The sequence below is a fragment of the Sorex fumeus genome, unplaced genomic scaffold (assembly GCF_029834395.1).
Source record: "Sorex fumeus unplaced genomic scaffold, SorFum_2.1 ptg000018l, whole genome shotgun sequence".
Classification (NCBI taxonomy): domain Eukaryota; kingdom Metazoa; phylum Chordata; class Mammalia; order Eulipotyphla; family Soricidae; genus Sorex; species Sorex fumeus.
In genome coordinates, this window is record NW_026606075.1 from 11,648,085 (window position 1) to 11,667,500 (window position 19,416).

General features: G+C 39.0%; 1 protein-coding gene across 1 annotated transcript in view; it reads right to left on the bottom strand.

The window, feature by feature from the left end:
• Window positions 1-19,416, bottom strand: part of ADGRV1 (adhesion G protein-coupled receptor V1) — a 561,793-nt gene that overhangs the window by 504,128 nt on the left and 38,249 nt on the right. Inside the window, exons 11-19 of the mRNA XM_056112517.1 lie at window positions 16,700-16,826; window positions 16,420-16,605; window positions 14,806-14,986; window positions 13,634-13,797; window positions 12,022-12,145; window positions 10,003-10,269; window positions 3,270-3,396; window positions 2,446-2,663; window positions 711-1,454 (exon numbers count right to left, since the gene is read on the bottom strand). Of these exons, the coding sequence (XP_055968492.1) occupies window positions 711-1,454; window positions 2,446-2,663; window positions 3,270-3,396; window positions 10,003-10,269; window positions 12,022-12,145; window positions 13,634-13,797; window positions 14,806-14,986; window positions 16,420-16,605; window positions 16,700-16,826 (2,138 nt within the window). The remainder of the gene's footprint in view (window positions 1-710; window positions 1,455-2,445; window positions 2,664-3,269; window positions 3,397-10,002; window positions 10,270-12,021; window positions 12,146-13,633; window positions 13,798-14,805; window positions 14,987-16,419; window positions 16,606-16,699; window positions 16,827-19,416) is intronic.

The following is a 19,416-nucleotide window of genomic DNA, read 5'->3' on the forward strand; positions in this document are numbered from 1 at the left end:
CAGAATGAAAATATTCATTAAGCTATAAATGTATAATGTCTCTTGAGCTTCTTATGAAATTTTTTTAAAAAATCAAATCACAGGAAAGGGGAGCTAAAAAGCAAATAATTATGGAGATAAGCAATATTTGTGGTTTCGTGTGCACACAAGGAGACTGGATATGATGCAGCTTATGAAACAAAGTTTCTTTTCAAATCACTCCAGATAAAACACCAATTCACCTTTTTCATACAATGAGCCTGTATCATTCCTGGGTTTTGAAATGTAATTTTTCTCACCTCATTCTGTTTTTGATTTATGCCCTCCTCAATCTAACACTACCAAGCTAGCAGAAGTCCCTCAGATACTGCACTCTGCTTCCCACTCCTATATCTCAGTTTGTCCCTCTGCCCAGAAAATTATTCCTTCTGCCTCTTTTCCCACAAGAGGAATAAATGCTCTCCTTCATAATTACATTCTTCCTCCTTAGAGTGCATTAAAGATCTCTCTGTCTGCAGATCTCTCTTTCAGTTTACTCCAAGGCACCGTGGGGTCAAAGACTAAATCACTTCTGCAGCACTCGCCACAATGCTTATGATCATGGTAGCCATGTAGTCTAAAGGAAATTAAACTAATACGTGAGCAAAGTTTATACCCCTGTTAGCCTTTGTAGAGAAACAAAAATATTTTTTATCAAAATTCTGTGTCCAAGTTGTAAAAATGACACTCACCATCAGTAATTGCTTCTCCTTTCAGACTCCGGATTCCTCTAGGCACTGCGCTTCCATCAAGGTAGAACTCAATGATACCATCATCCAGGATGATCAGAAGATGAAGCCAAACATTTTCCTCTAAATACTTCATGACAGTTGTCTTGGCAATATATGTAGCATTGGAACCCAGAGTTTTGTAATGAAGGGCAAGTGTCACGTGAGTTTCATTTGTCTGAACTTTTACCCCATAGTAGATGCCTCCATTACCATCATCCTTTGCTACAACAAACCCATTCGTATTGGCATTGGGCATTACCCAAGCTGAAAATGTAAAGTTGGCAATTGAATTGTTCCTAGAAGGATGGTATTTGGGATTAACGGTTCCAAACGCACCCTCTAGCCCACTGAAGTACAGTGCGTCTGTGCCACTGTGATGACGCCTCATGTGTGGCTGTAGATGGACCGTACTGGGGAAAACTCCAACCAGCAAATAATCTATCATCGGAGGCAAGCCAGTGGTGAACTCACTTGACAGTATTTCCCAGCCTACTCGTACGTCACCAAAGACACCTTGCTGCCTCAAAATGGTAAAGTTGGTAATATAGGACATGTCATCTTCTGAGAAGACATCTTCAGCCACTTCTCTTTCTATACACCCTGGCTCCAAGCTGAAAATTCCAAAAGGGTCGTCATTGAATGGAATCATGACTGTCACCTGGAGGTTAACTCCTGCCAGTTGGCCTCCAGGCCCTGGGGACCCACCTGCAGTAAGAAAAATGATCGTGAGTCAGAAACAAAAATTTGAAGTAATTTTTAGCATACAGTGAAGAAGAAAAGAATTTGGGAAGGAAACTTCTGGCTAAGTAATTTACTTAGTGATCAATGAGCAACAAATTGACCTTATGACTTTTCCCACATTTTCATAGGCACTCTGATTAAGCATAACCTAGAGAAGACCAGTTTCTGTGCTTAAAAGTAACGGGAAAAAAATCTATTTTTGAAACGTTCAAAGTAACACTCCCATTCCCAAGGGCACTTAGAAATTTAAATTTATTTGAATTTTATTTATTTTTTACTTAATAAATATTTACTTAATAAAATTAAAAATTTATTATGTATTTACTATTCCAGTGATTGCACTGCCACTCTCCACACGCTCGGACAAGCCTCACACACGAAGGAACCAGCAGAGGAACTCAGGTATGCGGGACCCGTGACTGAGATCTCCAAGCCTGCTCTGATCGGGACTGGTCCTCCTTCACCCAGATCCCCCATTTTCCTATAGCTTGGCAGTCACACCCACAAACTGCCCCTGACACCATGTAACCTCATCAACAGCCAGATCCAGAGACTATAAACAAAACTCCCAGAAGAGAGCGATGCAGTTTCTCCCTCTCGGGGAGCCCAGCAAGCTACAGAGTATCCCACCAGCATGGCAGAGCCTGGCAAGTACTCACAATGTATTTGATATGCCAAAAACAGTGCCAATAATGGGTTTCATTCCCCTGATCCTGAAAGAGACCCCAATATGCCATTAAGCTATGCTAGCACGAGACAGGGACAAATGGAGACATTACTGGCATCTGCTCGAGCAAATCGATGAACAACGAAATGACAAGTGATACAGGTGATTACTTAATAAAATTAAATATTTATTAAGTATTTACTGTTCCAGTGATTGTACTGCCAGTACAGCCCTAATTACTTAAATACAAAATGCCAAATTTGAGAGTTAAAATAAAATATAACACACCTGAAATATTCACAAGTTTTAGAATATAAAATTCATTGAACTCAGGAATTCTATCTGGATAAGCGCGGAGAATGATTGGTTTGGTTTCTTCCCCATCCATAAAATCAACGGTCCCGGATGTTTCATAAAACTCTTGTCCTGAATGCAAAGCAGTGTCATTCTGAAGAAGTTGCCATGCCACGGAAACATTGCCGAAGTGTCCCCTGTGTCTCAGAACCCTACATAAAAAAATTAAATTAATATTTATGAAATATGTTTAAGTAGTAACAAACACCAATTAGCTTCCAATTAGCTTACTGTGCTATCTCAAAACATATTTTTCTCTTTAGTATCTAAAATAAAAGCCAGCAAGCACTTACTGAGCAATCATGATTTTAAGCTTAAGTAGGAGGTAAAACTGAATAACAAAAGGCAGAGTCTTCAAAATTCAAATTGAAAGAGAAATTCTAAACCCAACTGAAAAATATTTAGGTGACAAATGGCAAAAGTTCTTCAAAAGAGTACAGGGTGAGGTGAATAAATAAAAAAAAATAAATCTGAAAGGAAAATTTGAGAAAGTCATGGATAATTTAGCTGTCCTGGAAATGACAAAAATTAGAAACTCAGTGAGAATGATGGGAGAATAATATTCTCTTATCGAGAACTAATCAGTTTATTTTTTTAAACAAATGACAACTGGTATAAACAGTTTACAATTTATTTATAGAACCAAGTTTGACATCGGCCCATTAACTAACATTTTTTATTTTGAATTTTAAGAAAAATATAATTTTGCATGAATATTTTTATCCAATTTTAAGTTTGTTTTATTCAAAGATTCTTACCAAAATACATTGGTCTTTCCTTCTTCTACTGCTTTGTCTATGGGCTCCAAAGAAAAAATGCCATTTGGGTCATCATTAGCTTCAATAATTACTGTAGCTACTCCATGTTGAAATACTACAGTATTACCTATATTAAAAATAAAAGATTGAAATAACAAAAAAAGCAATTACCTTATTGTTACATTCCTACCTTTGGATTAAGAAACAAGTTATGATTAAATTAAAATTTCAGAAAGAATTATTAATGGTCATAAATAAGTGAGAACAGGAGATGCCAAAGTAAGCTATATGTGATTTGTCTTTGAGGAAAAATACTTTAATTACTTTACTGCAAAAATATACAAGACCTAAAACTTTATAAGCTGCATTTACCACTTACAGAATGCTTGCACTTCGATATGAAAAAGAGGTGATTTCGTGATTATTTTAAAACAATGGAATAATTTCTGTAAATTTAAATATTCATAATATGGGTTTAAGAAAACCAAAAATTTACATTTATAATAACCAGGAAAATCATATTGAGCTGTCCTCCCATTGTTCATCGATTTACTTAAGTGGGCCCAGTAATGTCTCCATTTTGAGACTTGTTGTTACTGAGTTTGGTATATCGAATACGTCACGGGGAGCTTGCCAGGCTTTGCAGTGCGGGCAAGATACTCTTGGTAGCTTGCTGGGCTCTCCGAGAGGAGCGGAGGAATCGAACCCGGCTCGGCCAGGCTGGCTGTGTGCAAGGCAAATGCCCTACCACTGTGCTATGGCTCCAGCCCAACCAAGAAAATATTATTGTATAAGTTAAAACATTGTATTTTAGAACAGAAAAATGATATGTTCTCTTAATAAAAAGAAAATAGGAACCAATCATGAGAGAACAATATTCCAGTGGTTTATGTCATATCACATTCTATTTAGATCATTTTCTTGTTTTAAAGGGCTGGGGCGATAGCACAGCAGTAGGGAGTTTTCCTTGCACGTGGCCAACTTGGCTGACCTGAGTTCAATTCCTCCGCCCCTCTCAGAGAGCCCGGCAAGCTACCGAGAGTATCTTGCCCGCACTGCAAAGCCTGGCAAGCTCCCCATGACGTATTCAATATGCCAAACTCAGTAACAAGAAGTCTTACAATGGAGACGTTACTGGACCCACTCGAGCAAATTGATGAACAATGGGAGGACAGTGCAGTGCTTGTTTTAAATTGTATTAAAACATTTTTCACTGTTGCCAAGCAGTCTTTGGTAGTAGTAGTGTCCACAATTGCATGTACCCCTGAGTGACATATGAAATATGGAAGGGATCTTAATAATTTAACAGCCTGGTCCAAATCATTATTTTTAAGTAGAAGAAGCTACTATTCCCAATCTTCGGCTTGCCCACATTCAGAAAATGACTAGGAAATCTAGTCATTTCTAGGAAATTATTTAAAACAAAGGAGTCAGGTTTTGCAGTTGCTCAACAGGACATAATTTTCCTGTTCTGATACAACTGTCACATTGACTAATGTAATCAGGCTCACTAATTTGGTTGGTTTTCTTTCTCCCAAATCTCCTTACTCTTCCTGTGACTTTCATAACTCTCTAGTAGATAAAACCGTTTGAGCAGCTATACTATGAGTTACAATGTAGAGAAATACTGACTTTTCTTCATCCTGAATCAGGGGCTGTGGTCCAAGAGATATGTTTAATAAGTCCACTGTAGTAACAATTTTAATGTAATGTTTAATTAAAGTGAACCAGTCAAGATCTATTGAGTTATGTTATTATTGACTGTCAGAGTTTCATTATTAATGTTAGGAAATGTGGTGTGTGGTTTTTAAGAGGGGTATGGTTGGATAATCTTGCTATGCTAATCTATCTTATTGGGATGAACACAATTTAAATAAAAACTTTACTTTCTAAAAAAAAATATATAAGACCCTTTTCCTCATAATAAGAATACTGCTTCAATAGTTTAACTAGAAACCAAAAACAGTTTCACTTAATGTCAAATATTTGAAATAGATTCATTTCATTTCATAAAGTAATGAATGACTTAACTATAATATACACACACTCCTATCCGTATTATTTGGAATCACTAGGTTGAGTGTTTCCCACTAGAGCTCTGACTTCTATTAGTAGAATATGAAATAGTCATTGACAGAATAAGTCAATCTTTGTGGTGCTAAATTTGAGTCCTATTTCAAATCTGTGCATGGCATATTAGTCCCATTACTGCCTATAAAATAAAGCCTCTTCTTATCCGTAACGCTCATCTTTCCCATCTTTTTTCACTTAACTTTCTCCACTTTTGATCTCCTACCCCAAGGAACAATGCTTCCAAAATTCTTCCCTGAATACCCAGATTAAGCTAAACATGTCTTCTTCAACAACTATGTTGCCTGCATAACCCTTCACACATTTTCAATATCTTCAACAGTAATCCCATTATATTAGGACGCATGCATGATTTTGTTACAAACTTCTAGGACAAATTCTCAGTAAGCAATTCCATACACTAGCAGTGTAGAGGCTCAGAAATTGTTACATAAAAGTTAGTTAAGAATGTTAACTGAAATAATGCAAATAAAAATTTCAAAATTAGATTAAGATTAGAAGGAAACAACTAAAACATTGTAAAAGCAGAAATGCTATGCAGCACACCAGCACATTAAAATAATTTGCATAGACGAGGGGTGGACAACTAGTTTTCATGCTTTGTACGGCGTGTGAAATTACGTGGCCTTGGGCCTTGGTACATGATGGCACAGATGCAGATGCATCTTATTGGTTGCCCCTGGTCCACCTGCCTGTATTGTATGGCCTGAAAATTAGCAGAAAAAAAGTTTCTCCACCATGATATAGGTATACTACCATATCTCACCTTACTTGATAAACAGTGAAAGTAGAGAAAACAAAAATAAACAGCAAATCATTGCATATGAAACACTGATAACAGAGAATAAGAACTTAAAATCTACCATCAAATCTAACAACAAAAATAATAAAACATGAGCTGAATAGGGCTCTGCAATCATATGCATGTAATAAAACATCATAAAGGTGATACTAAAAGTTCATTCTCTTTCTCCACTGGGAGGACTAGCAATATTTAATAAGGGTTCACATACTTTGTTGCACTAATCCAACCTCAGTGCCACAGTCTGTGTTAAGTGATAACTATCAAGAATAAACCCCTAGGGCCAGAATTAAGTTCTATTAAGGAATATTGTTTTTCAACCTCTTCCCTCATGAGCCCTGAAGGGTTTTGAAGGGTCTTCAATGTTTTGGTCCTCAAAAAGGAGGAGAAAAACAAGAAATAACTTGTAAAAATGTTAAAATCACAGATTCTAGATAGCTAAGTCTTTAAACTTGAAGTCATCATCCCGCATGTCTCTCAAATTATATCCCTGCAATAACTGAACATATGTACTTTATTTAATATATATTAGTATTATTATCTACATATCCTTCATTTCCCCAAGACTTCATTTTAGAAAATAGACTCCTAAACTCCCCTTGCATAATCTTTTTCAACTCTCACTATAAAAGGTTCACAATATATTTATTTTATTCTTGGAGATGGTTTAATCCTAGTGACAGTGTGACACAAAGACAAAATCTCATCTGAACTACAGAAAAAAAACCCAAAATTAGAAAATGTTATCAAGAACTTATCTCCAGAGTAAACTCTACTAAGATAATCATTGTTTCCTCAAACTTCTCATCTCATAACAAAATTTTGTTTTCCACTTTTACTCATCAAATTTAATTGTATCTCTGGAAATTCCTTACATTGAAGTTTGAAGTTTGAGGGAAAATAAGTACATTCTCTAAAATAGTTTTGGTATTCGTAATTAGCCTAGAATTGTTGACATTACCAAGATAATTACAATTAATGAAAAGACAGGGACTAGTGCAGACTGGTGAGATTAAAGAGCCCTTAATTTTGAAAAGGACCGTTTGCTAGAAAGAACTTTTTGAGAAAACCAGAGAAATCTGAGTGGTGTGTTGATACAATAGCTGTATCAACTTGAATTCCTGCGTAAGTTTTAGGTTTTGGTTTTTATCAGGGTTGGGACCTAGACAGTACTTGGTTGTGAGTCGGCCTGAAATACTGTAGGGTTTTGTTTCCCAGCCTCCCCACCCCTACCCTGCCCCCTTCCTCTCTTACCTGCCTCCCAGGCCCCTCCAGTCTCCTCCCAAGAGCCTCCCAAGCCATCCCAGTCCCTTCCCAGACTCTTTCCAGGACCCTCCCAACTCCCACCTCCTCTGCCCCACCTTCCCCTACCCACAACCTTCCCAGTACCTAGAACCTTCTAGCAGGCTCTGCTATGACCACTGTAGCCACAAGAGGTTGCCCCACACCAGCAGCTGTAGTGAGACACACCATCCAGTGCCTCCTGGTGGCAGGAGCAGGCCTGCAGGGGTGGGATTGAAACTGCTCTCTGGGGCCGGGCTGGGTTGACAGGCCCTGAAGGGACAATAGCTAAATGACAGGGTTCTTCCTGGGTGACTTTGTTTTTTGTTTTGTTTGTTTGTTTGTTTGTTTGTTTTAGTTTTGGGGCTACAACCACCCTGCAGTGCTCAGAGTTTACTCTTGGCTCTGTGCTCAGTGATCACGCCTGGTGGGGTTCAGGGGACCATATGGGACTCCAGGGATCAAAATCAGATCAGCTGCATGAAAGGCAAATGCCCTTTCTGTTCTCTCGTTGCTCTGGCTCCTGCCTTGGTAGGACTTACACAAAGCATGTTGCGATCAGTGGGGTTGGCCTGACCAGATTCCCAAGGGAATCTGGGAGGCACTGCATACCTCAGGATCCAGCTCGTCCTCAGCCTGCAGCACAGTCAGGCAACTGGACCTGTCAGTTTGGCTCTGCTACACTACTTCTTACAGGAAGCCCTCTGGGACTCACAGTTATAGGTCAGATGGTCCGTACACACTTCACCCAGCCTTGGCTGCTCAGCTGTGACCCCTCCTCACTCACTGGGCCTTAACTCCTGGTTTAAATCATAAATTTTAGGTTAAAAAGATACAGGTTTTAAGGGGTCACGGGGATCATATCTTCAATTTATTCTCAAAAGGTTCACTCAATGCCTCTCTTGCAAACCACAGGACCCAAAAGGAGAGAGAACAAAAGGGAATGCCCTGCCACAGAGGCAGGGTGGGATGGGGGGGATGGGTGGTGGGAGGGATGCTGGGACCCATGGTGGTAGAGGATGGGCGCTGGTGGAGGGATGGGTACTTGATCATTGTATAACTGAAATCCAAGCACAAAAATTTGTAAGTCTAAAAAAAAAAGGTTCAGGGGAAAATAGTTCTTTATAGTCTTTAAACAAGAAGATAAATCTAAAGAAGCTCTAGAACCCCTGTTTGACCAAAGATGGAGCCAAAACATCTTGGTTCCTTTATAGTACCAAGATGGTGAAATGATCCATCTTTCCTCCTTTGTAAATTGTCACTTGGGGCTGGAGCAATAGCGCAGTGGGTAGGGCATTTGCCTTGCACACGGCTGACCCAGATTTGATTCCCAGCATCCCACAAGCTCCCCTGAGCACCGACAGGGGTAATTCCTGAGTGCAGAGCCAGGAGTAACCCCTGTGCATTGCCGGGTGTGACCCAAAAAGAAAAAACCAGTAAATAATCACCTACTGTGGGCACAGTCCCAAAGCTTTATCCACCAGCTGGCCCAGGCACCTGAAGAAGATTCCCTTCATTCAGCTGCTTGGTGGCAAGGTCAGGAGTGACAAACCCCTGATGCCCTAACCCCAGACATGACCAGATGACGCATAGAGTCACTTTGATTAGAATATTTCTATTCCAAGCTTCTTAACAACCATGATCCCAGAGATACACAAACGAATCTCGGAACCGAGCCTCGGAACTTTGTATTAGTCCATTTTCACCAGGCCACTCCAGACGGGAGCAGGTGCTGTCCCTCCGCCTGTTCCCCAAGAACCCCGGTGGCTGCCATCTTCCAGAACTCATTGGAAACCCCAGGTACAGAGCAGCAGTAATGGCAAATGCCAGACCTCACAGGATAGGGGAGGAGCTGGCCCTTCTCCTCACCCCCACCTCTGGGGACTCTGAGATGATGCCCACAAATGGCTGCCAGCTACTTATTAGGCTACTTAAGGACCATGATCCCAGAAACACACAAACAAATCTCAGAAACGAGCAGCTCTTGGCAGAGATCTCTCCAGACCCTAATTATAAAAAATTCAGAATTCTAAGACCAGGCGGCCACGATATGCTATTCATAACCAACAATACAAAACAAATTGTTTGGCGCTGCCTTTTCGGCAGGTCTGAGTGTTAGGTGAAAATTCCAAAACACAGGCATGGGTAGGGTTGAGATGGGGGATATACTGGGATTTTTGGTGGTGGAAAATGTACACTTGTGAAGGGATGGGTGTTTGATCATTGTATGACTGGGACTCAAACATGAAAGCTTTGTAACTGTTCTTACGGTGATTCAATAAATAATTTTTTAAAAAGAATATTTATATTCCATATGTAGTATCGTAGCTTCCTATTTATGACATATTGTGAAAATACATTTAAAATGATTACTCAGAGCTCAGCAGGTGGCAGGAAGATTCAGCATAAACATCTGTCTCCCCATCCCTCAAGAAAGCGAAGGAAACAATTTCTCTCTTTAACAGTCACAAAAGACAAGACTACTTAATGAAGTTTCAACACTACTTAATAAAACACTGGAAAAGAAATGAGACCTGACTTAAAATATGATGCATTTACCTGTTGAATTAAAGAGGGTTACATAAAAGAGCTCATCCGTCTCTGGGATATCATCTTCATTAACAATTATGGTTATGTTCTGCTCTCTACTTCCAACAGCAAAAATGAGGATTTCCCCCTTTTCAATGGGAATAAAGTCTCCCTCACGTGCACTAGCCGTCCCATCCACGGTGGCAAGCATCACGGCACAGGAAACATCGAGAGATCCATTTCGGAGGACTCGGAAGCCAGCAGTCTCGCCTTCCTGAACCCTCAGTACACGAGGCTCTGAAATATTCATGGAGGAGGAATGTGAGCTTTTCCGATGGCACACACTTTCATATAACACGGCCAACCTCTGCCCACCCTCCAGAAAGGCCCTTCTCTGTGTTTGCGTCATTTTTCGAACTCCTATAAGAGATTTCCTCTGATGACTCCCCATTAATGACTTTCTCTTCCCCGAATTCCTGCAGAATTCACTATCTTCACGCTCAACTTCTCAGAAAATTTCTTCTTATGTGAACTCCTATGCCTGCCTTTTCCTAGTTTAGATAGTTCTTTGAGAAATGAGAAAGCAGGCATCTTATATTTTATGTTTGCCACAGTAATTCATTAAGTCACCTTAAAGTTTAAAAGTATAAATCGATTTTTAAAAATCAAGACTTTTTAAGATTCCTCCTATTGCAAACCGAATAGCTTGCCAGGAGGTTAAGAAATACGGGGCTAACTCAATGCCTCTTTGCAAACCACCACACCCAAAAGGAGAGAGAGAACAAAAGGGTATGCCCTGCCACAGAGGCAGGGTGGGACGGGGGGTGGGGGGGGGAAGGGATACTGGGATCCGTGGTGGTGGGGAATGTGCACTGGTGGAGGAATGGGTGTGTGATCATTGTGTGATTATAACCCAAACATGAAAGCTTGTAACTTTCTCACCGTGATTCAATAAAATTTAAAAAAGAAAAGAAAGAAAAAGAAATATGGGCTGGAGTAATGGCACAGTAGGTAAGGCATTTGCCTTGCACACCAGCCAACCCTGATTTGACTCCCAAGCAAATTTGATTCCCAAAAGCAAAAAAAAAAAAAAAAAAAAAAAGAATGAAATGGGGCTGGAGTGATAGCACAGTGGTTAGGGCATTTGCCTTGCACACGACAGACCTGGGTTCGATTCCCAGCATTCCATATGGTCCCCCCGAGCACCACCAGGAGTAATTCCTGAGTAAAGAGCCAGGAGTAATGCATCGCCAGGTGTGATCCAAAAATAAAAAAAAAAAGAATTAAAGATCAATTATGTGCCATGAATGAAACCAGGCCAGGGAGAAAGCTCAAAGGGTTGAAGCATATCTTGCAGCACCAAGCCCCACATTCCAATGCTGGCACCACATTGCCTTCCCATGATGCACTCTGCCAGGTATGTCCCAGAGGCCTCCAGTGCCTGGAGGAGATGTTGGGTTGGGCCCTGGCACTGGAACATCAGGGCCACACAGGCATGTAAGAAAGGTCAGGTGTGGTCATTAGACACACTGGACACTTCTTGGGAGGTCAACAAAGTAAATAAAGGTAAAAAATAAAACTAAATGATATACCAAAGGGCAAAGGACATTTTGAAATGTCTAAAGAAAGCTGATGTCTACAGAAAAATTATACAACATGGAGACAGCTTGATTTATATAGTCCCTTAAATATTAGCTATTAGAGTGACTATCCACTGGGAACAATGCTCACACCCTACAGACTACATTTGTGGACTGGGAAGGAAAAGAAAGTACCTTTTTTTCTATGAAAAGGAAAGAAAATATCTTGAATTTGGAACAGAATGAATAATAAGGCCACATATTTTTCTCTGTCCTTTAGCTGATCTTTCTCAGGGGCTTGTTGAGAAGTCAAGTGAATAATGATGATCCCAAGAAATCATGCAGCAAATAGTTAAACAGGCATCAACAGTGGCTTATCAGAAGTGCTTATTTCAAGAAACTATTTATAAAACATATACCTATTGTTTAATAAAGATGTACACTCACTCAAATAAAATAGCAATACCACCTGCAAAATAAATGGGGTCATCATTTCTTTCAATCCTCAGAGTTGCAGTAGTTCCATTTCCTAATTTAGCTCCCCCTGTGGCATTCAGCAGAGTAATGGTAAATTCTTCCATTTCCTCTGGAATCTTTTGGGGAAAAGTAAGCCAGGCATAGTTTTAAGTCAGGTGAATTTTACATATAATTGCATTATAGAATTCTATTTTTTCCTTTTTAAATAGTTCTATCAATATTATTAAATTCATTTCTATTTGAGGCAAAGGTTCTCTAAATTATTCAAGTGAACTCAAATCTCTAATATTTTAAAGACCATTCATAAACCACTTCATCGATTATCTCAGTTTATAATAATATTAGAATAACCCGGGCTTAGCGTCCCAACTGCATATGTGTAAGACACCCCACACCACTTTATTTTGACTAACAACACTTCATATAAAGAGATATTTTGCAAAAATAGAAACACTACACAGCTCTCATTATTTCTGTAATGAAAGAGATTTATATTTTAACAAGAATAAAGTCAAAGAGAAAAATAACTGCTGGCACATTTACTGCACACTTCAAATAGTAACAAAAGCTCAGCTATCATTCCGTCCACAGTCACTGACAGACCTTACTGAAGTTTCACCAGAAGTGTCATGAAGATCTCATTCCCATGGGTCTAGAGCAATAGCACAGAGGATATGGTGTTTGCCTCCATGCAGCTCACCAGGATTTGATCCCCGGCATCATTTACGGTCCCCCAGCACCACTAGGAGTGATTTCTGACTGCAGAACCTAAGTAACCCCTGAGCATCACCAAGTGGCCTAACCTTCACCCCACACCCACGCCCTAAAAAAAAAAATCTCCTTCCCACATCCCTAAGAGTAAATGTATTCTTCAGGTACACAGTTTGTCTTCACTTTATCCACCAGTTAGTCTTCTCACTTTGGGGTCTGTTTGTTTCTGTTTAGGACCACACCCAGTGGTACTCAGAGCTTATTCCTGGCCCTGTGCTCAGGGATCACTCCTGGTGGGGCGCAGCGGGACCATATGGTTCAGGAAATTGAACCAGGGTCTGCCATGTGCTAAGCAAAAGCCCTATTTGCTGTGCTACTTCTCTGATCCCAATCTTCTCATTTTTAAACAGAAGATTTTATCCCTTAAAGGAGGAGTTGGTGGGATAGTAGATGGGATCCTTTGCTAACCAAAGCATAATTCCCCAAAGAACCAACAGATATTAAATTCTGACTCTTTGTTATCAAAAGTACAAACACCATGCTGAATCAAAAATCTATCTGGTTCAGTATCCAAATTCTAAGAATCCACTACAAGATACAAGAAGCCGGCAGCACATGCTGGGGGGAAAGGCAGCTCAGATAGAGAAGGGAACACCAAGTAAAGGGTGTTTGGAGGATTCACTTGAGATGCAAGATGTGTGCTGAAAGTAGACTATAGACCAAACACGATGCCCACTTAATACCTCTATTGCAAACCACAATATCCTAAAGGAGAGAGCAAAAGGGAGGCAGGTCTTTATCATATAGTGTCATTACAAAATCTATAACCAGAGTCATTCATTAAAAAATAATTACTGAGCAGTAACAAGGAAAGAGATATGTGCAATATTTACCTCATCTGGAAGGGAAATAATCGTGATATTTTTTGAAAATTCCTGATCTCCAAAGAAAATAATCCCTTGGACAGGAACTACATCCTGTGTAAAGTCTGGAGTAACTATCCAAGATACACTGACATTGCCAAAACTGCCTCGATTTCTTATGATACGATAAACCGCTGTGAAACACAAATATGGATGATACATATGAATACATATTCATTTTAGAACAATGTATTAAGACATTTCTCAAAATGTTGAATGTAAAAATAAGATCCTTCTTTAGTGAAAAAAAAATACTGACTTTATAAAGTGCCTGAGGTTCATATAAAAATGTCCTTACTCTAAAGGTATGCAATTGATAAAGTAAATGGACTTGACATCATTCTTCAAGTTTGGTTTTAAAGGTCATTTAGTTTCGTGAATAGAATGGTTATTAATTATGTATAGCTATCATAATCTTCTCAGGATATTTCCTAAAGGCAGTTTAGAGAAAGCTGCATGTTCAAAATGATTTTCTTATCTCAACATTAGTCGGGGCTGGAGCGATAGCACAGTGGGTAGGGCGTTTACCTTACAAGCGGCCAACATGGCCGACCCGAGTTCAATTCCTCCACCCCTCTCGGAGAGCCCGGCAAGCTACCGAGAGTATTCGATATGCCAGACACAGTAACAACAAAGTCTTCAATGGAGACGTTACTGGGCCCGCTCGAGCAAATCGATGATCAACGAGAGGGCCTTTACCTTTACCTTTACCAACATTAGTCAATAAATTAACCACTTCTAGTTTGATGCACTGCAATAACTCCCAATCTGTAACTCTTGGTTTTAAACCTTTTTTGTCTCACTCTACTCTTCTTGAGTACTTTTGGTCAGGATCATCACAATACTTCATATAAGAAATAAAAATAAAAGTTCTAAAAATGATTTTAAAAAAGATAAATTTCTAAACACAATTTCTAAGCAGACTGGACAACTGCAAACAACTAGTTACAAAGAACTAGAAGAATGATTCTTCCTATATGTGAACAGTAATAGGATACAAGAAACTGGATCATTGTATAACTGAAACCCAAGCACAAAAATTTGTAAGTCTACAACTGTACCTCATGGTGTTTCACAAATAAAAATTAAAAAATAAATAAATAAAATAAAAATAATGAGCAATAAAAAAAGAAAGAAATTACCGCTGTAGATATAATCTCCTTTACTTTCATTTATCGTAACACTTAAATCATCAGAAACAAATTCTACAATTCCATGAGGCTCGTCATTTTTCAGAATGGTTATGTTGACGACGGTGGCACTTCCCAGCTTGCTTTCCCATTCACCGTGGCTGCTGAGGACCACAGAATAGTGTTCGTCCAGCTAAAATAAACATGTCGGTAAAGAAAATTAGGAGGCTGAAATTTTTAAAGTCAATATATATGTATATATGGGCTGGAGCAATAGCACAGTGGGTAGGGCATTTGTCTTGCACATGGCCGGCCCTGCCAAGCCAGGTTCGATTCCTCCGCCCCTCTCAGAGAGCCCAGCAAGCTACCAAGAGTATCTTGTCCTCATGGTAAAGCCTGGCAAGCTACCCGTGACGTATTCAATATGCCAAACACAGTAACAAGTGTCACAATGGAGACGTTTCTGAGCCCGCTCGAGCAAATCGATGAACAACGAAAGAACAGTGACATGATACACACATATATATACATATATATACATATATATCTCACAGACATAGCAAATTTCAGACACATGCACCTCACAAAAAGAACAAAAATGTCAGTACTACTCTTAATACTTTTTACTTTCTCCTGTCAATTAAGCAGCACCAGGTATAAGTACAATACCCAAAAATAAAGAAAAAATAAAAGCAACGCTATACAGAACATTGTACCTTATCACTAATGAGTATCACTTAAACTAATAAGAGCAAGTAAAAAAAATCAAGTTAAAACCCATATACGCCTTAGTTTAAAAGTAAAACAAAAAACATATCTGATCTCACTAATAAAAAAGCCATAAATTCATTTCCCTCTAAAGTACACTTTTAGAGGCCTGAGCGGTAGTACAGTGGGTAGAGCATTTGCCTTGAACGCAGCTGACCCAGATTTGATCCCTGGCATCCCATATGGTCCCTCAAGCACCACCAGGAGTAATTTTTGAGTGCAGAGCCAGGAGTAACCCCTGAGCATTGATGGGTGTGACCCAAGAAGCAAAATAAGAAAAAAAGGAAAGGAAAACAAATAAATTATACATTTATAGGAAAAAAACCAGTTCAGAAACATAAATAAAAGTTCAATGGGGACTGGAGCGATAGCACAGCGGATAGGGTGTTTGCCTTGCACACGGCCAACCCGGGTTCGATTCCCAGCATCCCATAAGGTCCCCTGAGCACCGTCAGGGATAATTCCTGAGTGCAGAGCCAGGAGTAACCCCTGTGAATCACCAGGTGTGACCCAAAAAGCAAATGAATAAATAAATAAAAGGTATGGGTTTTTTTTTAAAAAAAAGTTCAATGAATACACGTAAGATTAAAGCAAAAAGAAAAGGAAAACTGGTCTTACTGAAAATTTCAGACTGCTTGTTATTTCTTTGGGCAGGACAAACATACACAATTCAAATCTGAGTGTTGCGTGGTATTTTAAAAAATTGTTTTTTTCGTTTCTAAATGTAAGTATCTCAAAATCATTTCTTTTTCTGTTTCTCCTTGCCAATGTTCAAAATATTTGCCAATGTCAAAATATAACAAACTAAATATGATTAATTTTCAAAAAATATATAAGGAAATTAAAAAAATGCCATACCTCTGGTATCCCATCCAGTCTTGTCAGCAAAGTTATTACGATCTCCCTTTCCCCAGGTTTAAATTCTAGTACCCCTGTGTTTCCGTAAAATTCATTGCTATCTCTTGGCTCCACTCGGTAGTGAAGAAATTGCTTAACTAGAGCTCCCTTGGACCGGATGATATGAAGTTCCACAGATTCTCCTTCCTTGAAAAATATCCACAGAAATTCGAATCCTTTGAGATCATTCTCCTGAACTTCTGAGTACAAAACAGATGCAACTTTTTTTTTTCATACTTACCTTTATAACATAGGGTCCTCTGGAAGCAGGAGAAAATTCAAAAATTCCCCCAGGATCATCATTCTCCAAAATCAGTAGGTCACGACTGGTATATCCAGATTTCAGCACCTGATTTTCCACATTTACCCTGGAGAAGTTAGAAGGAAATGGTGCCAACTAGGTATGTTTCTACTTTTGAACTTTGCAGACTAATTTAAAACACAACAGTTTCGGATAATTCATATAAAGCTGACTGAGTTTAACTTAAATTGAATTTAAGTGTCTTAAGATTTCTTATGATCAAAACACCTTTAGTCATAGCATATTGGGAAAAATGATTTCAGATTTCATTATTATATTTGGTTGAAATTAAACACTGCAAATGCACACCAGAATATAGTAACCAAAGGTGGTAAGTATAGTTTATGTTGATAAATAATAACACTGACAGATTTGTTTCAGTTTAAGAAACAATTTCATTTGTAACATATAAACTACATTTTACTAAACTGTCACAGTTCTGTTAAAAGCCATTGGGTCAAACTTTACTAATTGAATAAAAACTGAATAACTGCACAGGCTAAAATAAACCACACAGATCAAAAATAAATTATCATGTTTTGTATATATGCAAAGAAACCTTATATTCTATTTAGCTCAATTTTAAACTCATACATTTCTTTTATTATGAAAAAAGTAGAACACTGGTGGAAAAGGGGCACTGGTGGAGGGATGGGTACTTGATCATTGTATAATTGAAACCCAAGCACAAAAATTTGTAAGTCTACAACTGTACCTCATGGTGTTTCACTAATAAAAATTTTTTTAAAAAGTAGAACACATATATAAAGCAATCAGACATATCCAAGATATATCATATTTATGTAATATATAAACTTGTCTCAAAAGAATGTGCTAAAACAAGATATACTTTATGCCTTTTATACTTAATGTATAATTAGAATGATCAAGGCAACCTATACCATGAGATTCCTTACTAGCCAATATGCTCCTTGGGAAATTTCAATTTCACAAGCTGCTCAAATCTTTTCATATATCTCCTTCTATTGAACCAAAAGTACTAATAATAAGACCTCAGATCATAATGGAGCACAACTAATATGTAGGAAGGACAGATAACTTGCTATGTAATACAGAACTGAATTAAATTACTTCTCTGGCATTTAGAAATCTGACAACCAATACCGAGAAATACAAATGAGCTGAAACAAGAGAGCTCAAGTGAAAGAGCTCACGCAAGAATATGATTAAACTGTGGATGTAATGATATGATTTTCATAGTAAAATTGCCAAATTTAACCATATCTATATTTGCGGTAATTAAGATTTCCTATATTCTCATAAGATAGGATACATAAAGCTGAAACAATATAAAATACACAAAACTATACTTAGTACTAAACTGCAGCTCTGTAGCACTGTCCTCCCATTGTTCATCCATTTGCACGAGCAGGAACCAGTAACGTCCCGTTGTGAGACTTGTTGTTACTGTTTTTTGCATATCAAATACACCACCGGGAGCTAACCTACTCATCTTCTGTAAGAAGGCAAATTTCAAAATATTCTTAATAAAACTGGGAAAATGTAGGCAAGAAATTTCCTTGATGTACTTAACAGTTAATGAAAGGTATAGGTGTACTGATTGGATCATTCTCTATTAATCCAAATAAAATACTCATAAAAGATACTAGGTGGGGCAGGAGCAATAGCACAGTGGGGAGGGCGTTTGCCTTGCACGCGGCTGACCCAGGTTCGAGTTCCAGCATCCCTTATGGTACCCTGAGCACCACCAGGAGTAATTCCTGAGTGCAGAGCCAGGAGTAACCCTGAGCATTGTTGGGTGTGACCCAAAAATAGAAGAAGAAAGAAGGAAGAAGGAAGAAGAAGAAGAAGAAGAAGAAGAAGAAGAAGAAGAAGAAGAAGAAGAAGAAGAAGAAGAAGAAGAGAGAAGGGAGGGAGAAGGGAGAAGGAGGAGGAGGAGGAGGAGAAGGAAGAGGAGGAGGAAGAGAAGAAGAAGGAAGAGGAGGAGGAGAAGGAGGAGGAGAAGGAGAAGGAGAAGGAGAAGATGATGATGAAGAGGAGGAAGAGGAAGAGGAAGAAGAGGAATGGGAAGAAGAAGGGGATAAGAAGAAGAAGAGGAGGAGGAGGAGGAGAAGGAGAAGGAGAAGAAGGAGAAGGAGAAGAAGAAGAAGAAGAAGAAGAAGAAGAAGAAGAAGAAGAAGAAGAAGAAGAAGAAGAAGAAGAAGAAAGAAGAAGAAGAAGAAGAAGAAGAAGAAGAAGAAGAAGAAGAAGAAGAAGAAGAAGAAGAAGAAGAAGAGAGAAGGGAGGGAGAAGGGAGAAGGAGGAGGAGGAGCAGAAGAAGGAAGAGGAGGAGGAGGAGAAGAAGAAGGAAGAGGAGGAGGAGAAGGAGGAGAAGAAGGAGAAGGAGAAGAAGATGATGATGAAGAGGAGGAAGAGGAAGAGGAAGAGGAAGAAGAGGAATGGGAAGAAGAAGAAGGGGATAAGAAGAAGAAGAGGAGGAGGAGAAGGAGAAGGAGAAGAAGAAGAAGAAGAAGAAGAAGAAGAAGAAGAGAGAAGGGAGGGAGAAGGGAGAAGGAGGAGGAGGAGAAGAAGAAGGAAGAGGAGGAGGAGGAGAAGGAGGAGAAGGAGAAGGAGGAGAAGAAGGAGAAGGAGAAGGAAGAGAAGAAAGAAGGAAGAAGAAGATGATGATGATGAAG